This window comes from Sorex araneus, chromosome 3 (assembly GCF_027595985.1).
Source record: "Sorex araneus isolate mSorAra2 chromosome 3, mSorAra2.pri, whole genome shotgun sequence".
Classification (NCBI taxonomy): Eukaryota; Metazoa; Chordata; class Mammalia; order Eulipotyphla; family Soricidae; genus Sorex; species Sorex araneus.
In genome coordinates this window covers 203,362,477-203,374,933 of record NC_073304.1, presented here as the reverse complement: position 1 = coordinate 203,374,933, position 12,457 = coordinate 203,362,477, and the positions used below count along the sequence as shown (strand labels likewise).

The following is a 12,457-nucleotide window of genomic DNA, read 5'->3' as shown; positions in this document are numbered from 1 at the left end:
GTATAACTGCTCAGCACCTCATCAAATAGAATTATAGTAAGATCCATCAAATGAACTGCTAGATGTGTATACACCAAGAGAAATAAAAACATATCTACAGAAATACTTAGCAACCAAGAGAATTAAAAGCATATACAGCCATAAAAACTGTGCAGCATTCATTAAAGCATTGCTTATTGTGGCCAGAAATTGCCAATAATTAAATACTCCTCACCTGATGAACGGAAAAGGTTAAACCAACACAATGGATTATCAAGTGATGAAAAAGAAATGAATAATATCCCACTGTCAGTCAAAGCATGTATTGATTCATTAACTTACTAAAAGGTACCTAGCTTGTTCTAAAATTTGCCAATATGAATAAATCTACTATAAATATCAGATTGCAATCATAATTTTTCAACACCTCTGGGAAAATCCAAATAGAAAAATTTGTATCATGTTGTAAGTGGAAGCAATGTATGGGAGTTCTATTGCTCCCCATCATCCCAACATTGGGGATTAGTGTCCGGCCATTCAAGATATTGGCCATTCTATTTTAAGTTCCCTGATGATATACAATATAAAACATCCTTTCATACCCTTTTCCATCTAAATATTTAATCTTATGAGATGTCTGTAAGGGTCTTTGGCACATTTTAAATCAGGCTGTTCCTATTTGCTTCTTTATCTGTAAAACGTGGATTTAAGAACTTCATCATATGTGCTTTTTGCAAACATTTGCATCCAATTTGTGCTTTGGTCTTGTCATCCTACTGACATATTCCTTTGAAAAGCATTAAGTTTTTAATATTAATGAAGTACACAATTATTCATTTAATTGACTATGCTTCTGGTGTTACAACTGTACACAAAGTTATCTACATTTTCTCCTATGATATTCTGATTTTTAAAACTGTATATTACACCTAGGTATGTGATCCATTTTAAGTTTTGTAAAGAGTAGAAGATCTGCATCTAGATTCACTGTTGTGCATGAGTATCTAGTCGCTCCAAAACTATATTTTTTTTTCTTTTTGGGTCGCACCTGGCAATGCACAGGGGTTAGTTACTCCTGGTTCTGCACTCAGGAATTACTCCTGGAGGTGCTCAGGGGACCATATGGGACACTGGGATTTGAACCTGGGTCGGCCGCGTGCAAGGCAAACGCCCCACCTGCTGTGCTGTTGCTCCAGCCGCCCAAAACTATTTTTTAAGGAATATCTGCATTCTATTGTATTTTTTGGTTAAAGATCAATTTCTGAGCACTCTTCTGTTCTACTGAGAATTGTATCTACTCTTTGGCAGTGCAACACTGTCTTGATTACAACACCTTTATAGTAAATTCTGGAGCCAGATAGCAATAGAAGAAACCTGAACACTTATTAACAAGTGAAAGATCCCACTCTGAGAAGGCTAGTAGTTTATATGGTTTGTAACAATATAGTTTACAACAGCTAGAAAAGGCAATATGGAGAAATATTATTTTTAAAAATCAGAAGCTACGCTGTCTATCTAGAATAGGTGATTATGAAAAGCATGGAGGATTTTTATGGCAGAGAAAATATTGAGTGACATTCAATGATAAATATGCTATTATTTCATCAAATCCACAAAATGTGTGACATGGAGAGTGACCCTTAAAGTCACTGTGAACTTTGGGTGATGATGATGTGGCAAAGGCGATGGTTCAAAAAAGTATCACACTTGTGAGTAATGTTGATGAGTCTATATATGCATGAAGACAAAAAATGAAGGAAAGTTCTCTGTATTCACCTCCATTTTATCATAAGTATAAATCACTCCTTTAAAAAATAAGCTGTGGGGCTGGAGTGATAGCACAGCGGGTAGGGCGTTTGCCTTGCACGCGGCCAACCCGGGTTCGAATCCCAGCATCCCATATGGTCCCCTGAGCACCGCCAGGGGTAATTCCTGAGTGCAGAGCCAGGAGTAACCCCTGTGCATCGCCAGGTGTGACCCAAAAAGCAAAAAAAAAAAAATAAATAAAATAAAAAAAAAATAAAAAAAATAAAAAATAAGCTGTGGGCGAGAGAGACAGCACAGGCCTTACGGCACTTGCCTTGCAAGTGGCTGATCCTGATTTGATCCCCAACATTGCACAGTGCCTCTGGGTACTGCTGGATGTGGCCCCAAAACAAAATAAAATTTTTCATTCTTAAATTAAATTTTAAGAAGCCTGGGGCTGTTGAAATAACTGAAAGGGATGCTATGTAGGGTCTGCATGTGCGATGCTGGCTTTGGTCCCTGAGATCACATATCCCCCCACAAACACCACAGAGGGAACAGCCCTCAAGCACCAACTCAGGAATAACCCTTGAGAACTGCTGGCTATGAGTCAACCCTGCTCCAAAATAACCCTAAATTTTAAAAAGTCCTTTAAAAATAACAGAACATAAAAGTAAAAAGTGATGGGTCCTACAGCAAGATAGAACTATGAATACAACTACGGACAGTGAAAGATACCTGTCACAAAAGGTAACATACTACATATGTTAATTAATTTTTCTGTCAACCCTCTCTCAACATAGGAATTTACTAAATAAAACAAACACCTAAAATATTAAATATGCCTTCAAGATGTATCTGACTATCTTATAGTTCAATCTGGCCGTCCTAACACTCATAAGTTTTGAATATTAATTTTCTGATGTATGGGACTAGAGAGAACACAGGGGGAAGGAAGCTGCCTTCATTCAGACACTCTTGGTTCATACCTGGCACCACACAGGGTCCCTCAAGCACCACCAGCAATGATCCCAAAGCACAGGTCAGGAGTAAGCCCTGAGCACAGTCTGGGATGGCCCCCAAAATTTAAAAAAAAAAAAAAGTCTGATTTTATTTTTGTTTTTATTTCATCAATGTGAAGCATATCATGAATTTAAGAGTACTGTTACTGTAAAATTCAATGGGTGGGAATTAAGTGCAGAGCAGAAAAATCACTAATCATCCACTGTATACTGGCCATCTTCCCATTGAAATTATCATTGAGAGACAGAATTCCAAGAGGGTAAGAACAGATTTGACAACTTGAAATGAGCTTAAATCACATACTAATCTGTCAAGTCCTTCTAATAAACATCCCAATTTTATTTGTAAATATTAAAAATTTCCAGTTTTCAAAATTAAAAATTTAGGTCCTTGAAACTCATCCCTTACATTAGTAATTCATTAAAATAAATAAAAATGTTGGACTGGAGTGATAGCACAGTGGATAGGGCATTTGCCTTGCACATGACCAACTCGGGTTCAACTCCTCTGTCCCTCTCGGAGAGCCCGGCAAGCTACCAGGAGTATCCCACCTGCACAGCAGAGCCTGGCAAGCTACCTGTATTCCGTATGCCAAAAACAGTAACAAGTCTCACAATGGAGACATTACTGGTTCCCACTCGAGCAAATCAATGAACAACGGGACAACAATGCTACAGTGCTAAATAAAGAAAACACTAAGACCAGAGAATAGGGTTAAGGCATGTGTAACTGATCTCAGTTCGATACCTGGCACCACAGGGTCACCCAAGAATGGTTAGATATGGTTCAAGAAGCTCCCCAAACACCAATGTGTGTAGGAAGGGGGTCAGGAGGGACAGCAGGACAGAAAATCTCAAGTAGAACCAAATCCTCAGTTAGCCATGAATCATAGGGAATGACTCCCTTGGCCCCCAGACCATCACGTGGGGTGGGGAGATAGGGGAATAAAATTAAAAGAGATTCTACATAACAACACTAAGAAATAACATTAAAAATACAAGGAATCAATTTTCTTTCATAAAGCAAAAACAGAGGCCAATGGAGTTTCAGTGTAAATCTTTGGTCTCAGTGGAGACTTCCTATCTACCTTTCAATTTAAGCACCTTGGAAATGACTACTAATGACATCTATCAGTCTTTTGTCTTTTGTTTTCTTAATCATACGTGTAGGTTTTGAATTTCCACATCAGACAGCTGCTCCCAGCCACCTTTTCTGTACCGTCAAATACAAGAGTGTCTGCTTTCCCATTATATCGGCTGCTTTCCCTTTCAAGTTCACTATCAGCTCATTTTACGTGATCTTTCCACCTTTGGCACAAATTCTCATGATTCGTTTCTCTGATGGACACAGCTGTCCTTACTTATTTTACAGTCCCATCATTGTACTCACATAAAGCCAAGGCAACTGTATTAAACAATAGCTTTTGAACTCTTTTAGAAATACTTTCATAATCCAAACAATGTTCTTACTAAGTGGAGAACTGGTCATTCAGTGGTCTGAACCCTTGGAGCACTAGCAGTCAAACAAAGGGAAAAAACTTAGGGGCACGGGCAAATGGGCAACCGGAAGTTTTAGTCTCAGGAGGCCCACCAACACCTCATACACCAGTACCTGTATCGTTTCAGTATTCTGGCACACTTAAAGACGCCAAAATTTAGAGAAACACAATCTATACTATGCCTTTGGTAAAGGAATGAGAGCAGGATGAGTGTGGAAATGCAGAGATTAGGAAAAAAACAAGCTTCCTTCAGATTACACAAGTTTTGCTTTCCCTTGGTTTTAAACATAAAGTTACACTAAACTCTGTCCAAACTTTTTATGTAAACCACTTTAGAATCAGCTATACAGCAAGCAAGCTAAAGCAGCGGCTGAACTTTTTGGTATAATTATTTCCCAAATGTTGGGGGCTGGAAGGATAGTACAGTGGCTAAGGCACTTGCCTTGCATGAGGCCGACCCAGGTTTGATCCCTGCATCCCATATGGTCCGCCAAAACTGCCAGCACTGATTTCTGAGTGGAGAGCCAGAAATAAACCCTAGGTACTGCCGGGTGTGGTCAATGCAAATAAATTTTTCAAAGTATCTATGTTTGCCTCAAAGGATCGTGCCCAGGGCCGCATACGCCAGGCAGGTGTCCTACCATTTAGCTACATCCCCACCCACTCACCACCAAATGAAATATTGTGCAGAGAGCTACACACCAAACAGTATTTCAAGGCCTTGGCATGCCAGGTCTATGTTCTAGCAGCTAGTTCCCAATCCAGAAACAAAAACATTTTTACTACCAATTAGTTAACTGATAAACTATATGCTAATAAATTTTTTTTCACTTACATATAGAACCATGAAAATAAAAACATATTCTTTACCTATATCATTCTATAAAAAATATCATTAGGATATTTAGGCATGAAAATTACTGGCAGTTGTAAAATTTTACCCATGTTATTCAATATGATAGTACTATAAGTGATCAGTTCTCATTTGACTATAATTTAAATGACTGATATTGCAATAAAGCCTTGTGTCCGTCAATTCTCCCTGTAAGATTAACAATCAAATCTATCTCAATTTTTTCATTTAAAACTCTATAAGGATAGGGCTAGAGCAATAGCACAACAGATAGGGTATTTCCCTTACACACAGCCAACCCGGGTTCAATTCACATCATGCCATACAGTCCCCAAGCACCGCCAGAAGTAATTCCTGAGTAACCACTGTGCATCACCAGGTGTGACCCAAAAAACAAAAAAAATAAATAAATAAAAATAAAACTCTATAGTGTATATCATGATCACAATCACAAAATCCCCTTAAACATCGATTTCTCAAGCGGGCTCAGTAACCTCTCCATTCGTCCTTTCGAGATCTTAGAAGTCTCTCTTGACTCGGCCCTCCCAACGATGTCGCACTGGAGGCTCTTTCAGGGTCAGGGGAATGGGATCCAGCTTGTTACTGGATTTAGCATATGAATACATGGGAAGCTTGCAAGGCTGTCCCATGTGGGCAGGAAACTCTCAGAAGATTGCCAGTTTCTCCCAGAGGGAGAAGTAGGCTACAAGATATCACTTCTGGGAGCTTGCTTTTAAGTCTCTGGATGTTGGCCGTTGATGGCATTACACACACCTGGGTTCCTCTGCCGGTACCTTTATGCGTGAGGCCCGTCGAACATGTGGAGAGGGGCCTCGAGCATGGCTGTAGTTAGGTTCCGGTGGTCTTGGGTGGCCGGGAGCTCTGCTTGGGGTGGGGAGGGAAGCTGGAGCAGATGTGTGTAATCCCATCAACAGCCAACATCCAGAGACTTAAAAGCGAGCTCCCAGAAAAGAGCGATGCAGAGTCTCTTGCCCGCACGCCTGGCTTCTTCCCCGGGGCCCCTCAGAGGGGATGGGCTCCAGCTTCCCTCCCCACCCGAGCAGAGCTCCCGGCGGCCAAAGACCGCAGGAACCTAGCTACAGCCATGCTCAAGGCCCCTCTCCACATGTTCAGACAGGCCTCACGCATGAAGGTACCGGCAGAAGATAGTGTATATATGACTAAATAAAAGGAAAAATAAAACTCTACAGTGAATATTAAATTATGAAAATATATTCCTTTATTGTCCACTAAAAAATTATCATGTAAATATGCTCTGTAAAATAAACATGTCCTTTATTAACATGTTTATTAATTTCTCTTTGGTCACTGTGACCACTGAGTCAAAATTCCTAACCTATCAATTTATTGTTTCATAAAAAATATTAACATTTACTGACAACTGTATTCCTTTCAACACATTCCATACAGTAGAGACCAATTTTAAATAGGTTTAAATTTCTAAAAACTATCTGCCATTTCAATAAATGATTTCGAATTATTAACAAACAATGATTTGGAATTCAACCCCCAAACTGTACTCTCAGCTGAATCAACCAGATATACCTTTCTTATTTTTTATATTCTGATTTTACTTTGGGGAACATATCTGGCATTGCTGGTGGTACGGTATGGGAGGCCTACTTCCAGCTGTGCCAGATATAGAAATCAGGGCTTCTACACACACTCTATCCCATTAAAGCTATCTCCCAGACCCCTTTCTTATTTTTCAAAGAAACAAAAACAAAATTTTTTTTTTACTTAAGAAACAGCTATATGTTCTTGGTCTGATTTTGAGGGATGGAAGCAGCTACCAAGAAATATAGCTAAAAGTACAAAATTTAAGTGGGGTCACAAAAGAGTTGTCTAACAAGGCATAAGTCAACACACATACATCTTTGATTAACGCTGGAAAACAGAAAAGTATGAATAAGATGAGAAGACAAATGCTCGAGAATATGGAATTGGATTCTGACCAAAATGTTCTGCTTGCCTTAAACACAACTGATCCTACTTAGACCCTCAGGACCACAAATAGTCCTCTAAGCACCACCAGGAGTGATCCCTGAGCACTGTGTCAGAAGTAAGCCCTGAGCACTACTGGATGTAGTTCAAAAATAAGAAAAAAAAATCTGTTCTCTTTGATTTTGATTCTCTTCTACATCTTACATAACTGGAAGAAATGGATAGATTCAATCACAGTACCACAGATACATTCCATTTCTACAATTACTCTAATAATGAGAAACAAAAATACATGCAATATGTTAATGCAAAAGGCCTGTACAAGGACAAAGAATAACTGTGCTAAAAAAGGCTATGTAATTTCCAAAGTTTCCCATAATATTATAATACGTACCTCCAAAACATTTTAATTACTAGGGGTTTTTTGGAGGGGGGGGGCAGTGCACATTTATTAGTGTGTAGGGGCTACTCACAGCTTGCTGCTTGCATCGCTCCCCCCATGCTCAAGGAATCCTGCATTGCTGAGGATCAAAGCCCCAGCCTGCTGCATGCAAATCAAATGTTCCGGCCTTTTGAGACATCTCTGACATTATTTATTTTCAATGTAAGGGCTGTGCCCAGCAGTACTAGAAGGCCCGAGGGTCACTCCAGTGATGCTTAGCCACTAGGGCAGTACTCAGTCATAAGTGCTTGGGACCACCAAAGCCACTGGGGAGGTGCTCAGGGAATAGCAGGGCTGTCACTAGTGGTGCTTAGCAGGCCATGCATGGTGGGATTGGACCCAGGGCTTCATACATGCCAGGCGTGTGGTCCACCACTTGAGTGATATTCTGGAACAACCAAAACACCTTCCAAGTGATTTAACATATTGATATAAATGGTCTCATCTATAAGCATCTGATGACTATTAAATAAATGACTGAAAATGAGTTTATGTAATGATCCATTCAACAAAAACAACTTCAATCCATCCAATATGCTGGATGCTGAGGATATTAAAATAAGTTTGTGAAGAATGTGCAATGGACTTTATGATAAAACAGCAAAGTCTCATGATCACAATCTGCAGTATTATAGTTATGGATCCCAGAGAAATAATTATAAGTTCAAGAAGACGATCCTTCTGTATTCTTCATGGTCTACTAGTCATACTTCATCAATTAATACCAAAAATGCTGTTATGTATTTACATAGTATATAATTTATGCAATTTCATATAGGCTGTACTGCATCAAATACATAAAGAATACTTATCAGAAAGGAATAATGCCTATTCCCTAATGCTTAATACACTACAAATGATGTAAACATCCGATGGATAAGGGTAAATAGATGGAACATTTCAGAAGATGCAGAAGAATAATTCACTATTGAAAATAAAAACAGACTACCACAAGAAAACTATTTCTAATACATATTAGAAATATGTGTATATGCTGAAAGTAGATAATAGAACAAACATGATGACTTCTCAGTGTCTGTGTTGCAAGCCATAATGCCCAAAAGTAGAGAGAGAGTATGGGGAATATTGTCTGCCATGGAAGCAGGGGAAGGGTGAGAAAGGGGGGGTATACCCAGGATATCGATGGTTGGGGAATGTGCACTGGTGGAGGGATGGGTGTTTGATCATTGTGAGAATGTAACCCAAGCATGAAAGCTTTCAACTTCTCATGGTGATTCAATTAAAAAATATAAATGTGTGTATAAATGTACATATAAATGTAGAAACAATATATGTACATATATTGTATATAGATTCTTTAATAATCTTAGACTGTCTGGAAAAACTACTATTCCTTCCATGAGCTATAGAAGTCATTATAACAAAAAAAATGAAAACTAACCAAAAAAAGTTTTTCCAGATTATAATGAAAAACATTTTAACTCCAAACTTCCTTTGGACTCAATCCCTACTGAAACTTCCATCCTGAAAATCTGCTGGATGGTGCAAAAATCTTCTACTTGACAAACCCTATAATTAAATGAATCAATTACTTTTAAAAAGTATACACAAGCATATTTAGATACAGAAACATACAGATATAGTTATCTTTGTATGTTTGTGTGTGTGCACGTGCATGCAAATACACATGTGAAATAAGGGAGAGGAGGGAGAGTGCAGGAGGGAAAGGGGAGGGTGAACACAATAAGAAATACTGGACTCAGATTTTGTACTTACTTCTGCAGTATAGTTCAGCTCTAGAAGTCATAGAGGTGGAGGGAAAACAGAGCTACCAAGTCAAATCCCTGAGTTCCAAATCCCTCTTGTTCAATAATCCAGTTACCTCCTTGAGCATGGTATGGTAATAAGGTAATTTAACAAATTTTTGAAAATGCAACATAGCTACATGAAACACAATCAAACCACTCATGGGGGATAAATAAGGAGGCAAAAATGGACCAATGCTTGCTTGGAAATATGAAAGCAAATGTGCTTTAAGCTGAAAATACATTACATAAAACTGGTGGTATTAAATGAGACATCCACAATAGCACAAAATATCAAAATTTTAAAACCACAAAAAAGTGATGCTATGGTTATAATTAGTCTGCGGTTTTTATACAGTATAAACTCAAATGCATATGGTATGGGAAAAATCAAGTTGGTACATACTTGTGACAAAAAATTTCTTTGTGAAAGTACAGCTGTCAAAAGCAGCGATTTTCTCCTGCAAGACTACAACGAGGATCCTAAAATTAAAGTAAAAAAATGAAAGAAAATGTGAATATGAAAATTCAATAAAGTTAAAATAATTCAAACCCTTCAACTTTAAATAAGCATTCACCAATTTTTTAAAAATCAAACATTTCTTATGATATTTAGATTAGAAACATTTACCTCTTAAGATCTAGAGCAAAAAAGTGAATCTGGAATACCATTAATGCAATAAATACAGACATTATTAGAGGAATAAAAGAGAAAAATCAGATCAGAGCTTAAAATTTATTTTTGTCGAAATAAAATTGTATTTTTATTCATTATAGATCAAATCTATTTTCATTAGAAATGTTATAATCAATAAACTACTGTCTTTATTATAGTTTTTATTTAAGTGCTTTACTAAAAAGTGTTTTTTCCACTGATGGTTCAAATTCGGAGAATTAAAACAAAATGGATTTGCATAACCTGTAAAAAAAATAGAATAAAATTAAATAAAATGTAAAAATTACTGAATTTCCCAACATAAAGGCAAAGAAAAGAAAGAATTTAAAGGAAAAAATAAAACAACCACTGGGTTTATTCAGTGTAAATAAGTCATTATTAGATAACTCAATACATTTTCAAATTTAGTAAGGATATGACTATACTAAATACATATAAATATATGTGCATATGTGTAGAGGCCAAAATATGCCATTTTACACTACTGTTTCTTGCAGGATAATAACACAGCCAAATTTCCAGAGAAAATAAAATATTATAGCTATATTTACATGGTATACTGAGGGGAAGGGCTGGAGCGATAGCACAGCGGTTGGGCGTTCGCCTTTCACACGGCTGACCGGAGTTCAATTCCTCCGCCCCTCTCGGAGAGCCCGGCAAGCTACCCTTGGCGTATTGGATATGCCAAAAACTGTAACAATTAGTCTCTCAATGAGAGAAGTTACTGGTGCCCACTCGAACAAATCGATGAGCAACAGGATAACAGTGACAGTGACTGAGGGGAAAGAAAAATTTGGGGCCAGTAATTCTAAGTACCAAATGTTAACAATGGCATGATAAAATAATATACAATTAAATTAATACTTTAATAATCATATATATTTGTTGAAAAAAAATTTTTTTGGTTTTTGGATCACACCTGACAGTGCTCAGGGGATACTTCTAGGAGAGCTTAGGGGGCCATCTGAGTTGCCAGGGATAAAACCCAGATTGGTTATTTGCAAGGCATCCCATTGCATTGTACTCTCTTTTTAGCTTCTCCATTTGTTTGTATGGAAAAGAACTCTTGACATAATTGAAAATGCATTAATAAATTATTCTGTCATGGTATTTAATATAAGAAATCAATCATCAAACTAAGGCATTAGTACAGCATATTGAGGTGACAGACTCAAATTACAAAAAATGCAGGAACAACAAATCAGAAATGAACAAATTTTTTATATAATCCATAAGTTCTCCCACAAAAAAAAATAGATAAAATAATTCCCTCAAGGAATTTTTTAATATTTTATAAACATCAATAAGTTCTAAAAGACTGCATATCCAGCTAATTTACAAAACTAGCTGAGGAAAATGCTGGTGAATCATATTTGGCATTACAAAGAGCTAAAATCAAGATCCAGAAATTCACATAACGCTTCTTCCCTCTTTCGCCATATCTGAAACCAATGTACTTGTAATTTAAAATTAGACTTTAGAAAACTCCTTAATGCATCCAAAATAAATAGATTTTTGGAACATATCTTTGTGAGGTTTATACAAAATACATATAATACATTATGCTTATATAAACACACAATACATGTATATTGTCTTGAAAATTAAGGTAATGTTCTAGCAATATATACCAAAATAATCCAAGATTTCATTATTTCATTCCCAAATTTACAATAATAGACAAGGAAATATCTGTGCAAAGAAAATCAATCAACTATATTTTCATGTGCATGATCCATGTTTAAAACAAATAATCCCCACCACTTCTTCGATTATTTATTTATTTTTGTTCTTCATAGGTTCCTAGTTCATAAAAATAATGTCAGAAATACTTTAAATTGTTAGCCTCATGCTTTCTGGTATATTTGCATTCTAAAAATCTTATTAGTACTTATCTCATTTTAAAAAGAGGTTCAAGAACTGGCCAAAAATATGGCTTAAATGTCTGGGGCGAATGCTTTGCACACTGGCATCCCAGCACTGTCTCCAGTATCTTGGCATCATCCCAGCACTGAGCAGGGAATGGACTAGATGAATCGATATCTGGGTAAGGCCCCAAAATTACAAAAATAAAATATTTCAGATGCTCTTTGGCTAAATAATATGTAATCTACTTGGCAAGAGCACAAAGGACATTGAATAACTATCATTATAGTTTTCCAAGCTAAGTACATTTTCTATTGGATCCACACATTCAACGTTCATTTTGAATAATGTTATGCCATGGGATAATTATGTTACTCTAGCAGTATTTCCCTCATAGCCCATAATTTTAATATTAATTTAAGAATAACTAGTATGAATGACTAAATTGAACTGCACACTAACACTGGAAGTCTTCTTAGTCTGTTTTCATGTTTTGTACTTAAATTCAAATACTTTTTATCACTGGCACTAATTATCAAACCATGCGTTTTTTATATATGTCAGGTCCAGCATTACCTGATATCTAACAATTTCTGAAGTTCCTGATGCACTTTTTTAAATACCCTTTAAAATACAGCCTGAG

The 12,457-nt window shown here is 36.9% G+C and overlaps 1 protein-coding gene across 7 annotated transcripts in view; it reads right to left on the bottom strand.

The window, feature by feature from the left end:
* The window catches only part of BCAS3 (BCAS3 microtubule associated cell migration factor), a 613,911-nt gene that overhangs the window by 463,035 nt on the left and 138,419 nt on the right, over positions 1–12,457 (bottom strand). For all 7 annotated transcript variants that reach the window (XM_055130825.1, XM_055130821.1, XM_055130823.1 and 4 more), the window contains exon 9: positions 9,679–9,755. In XM_055130825.1, the coding sequence (XP_054986800.1) occupies positions 9,679–9,755 (77 nt within the window). The remainder of the gene's footprint in view (positions 1–9,678; positions 9,756–12,457) is intronic.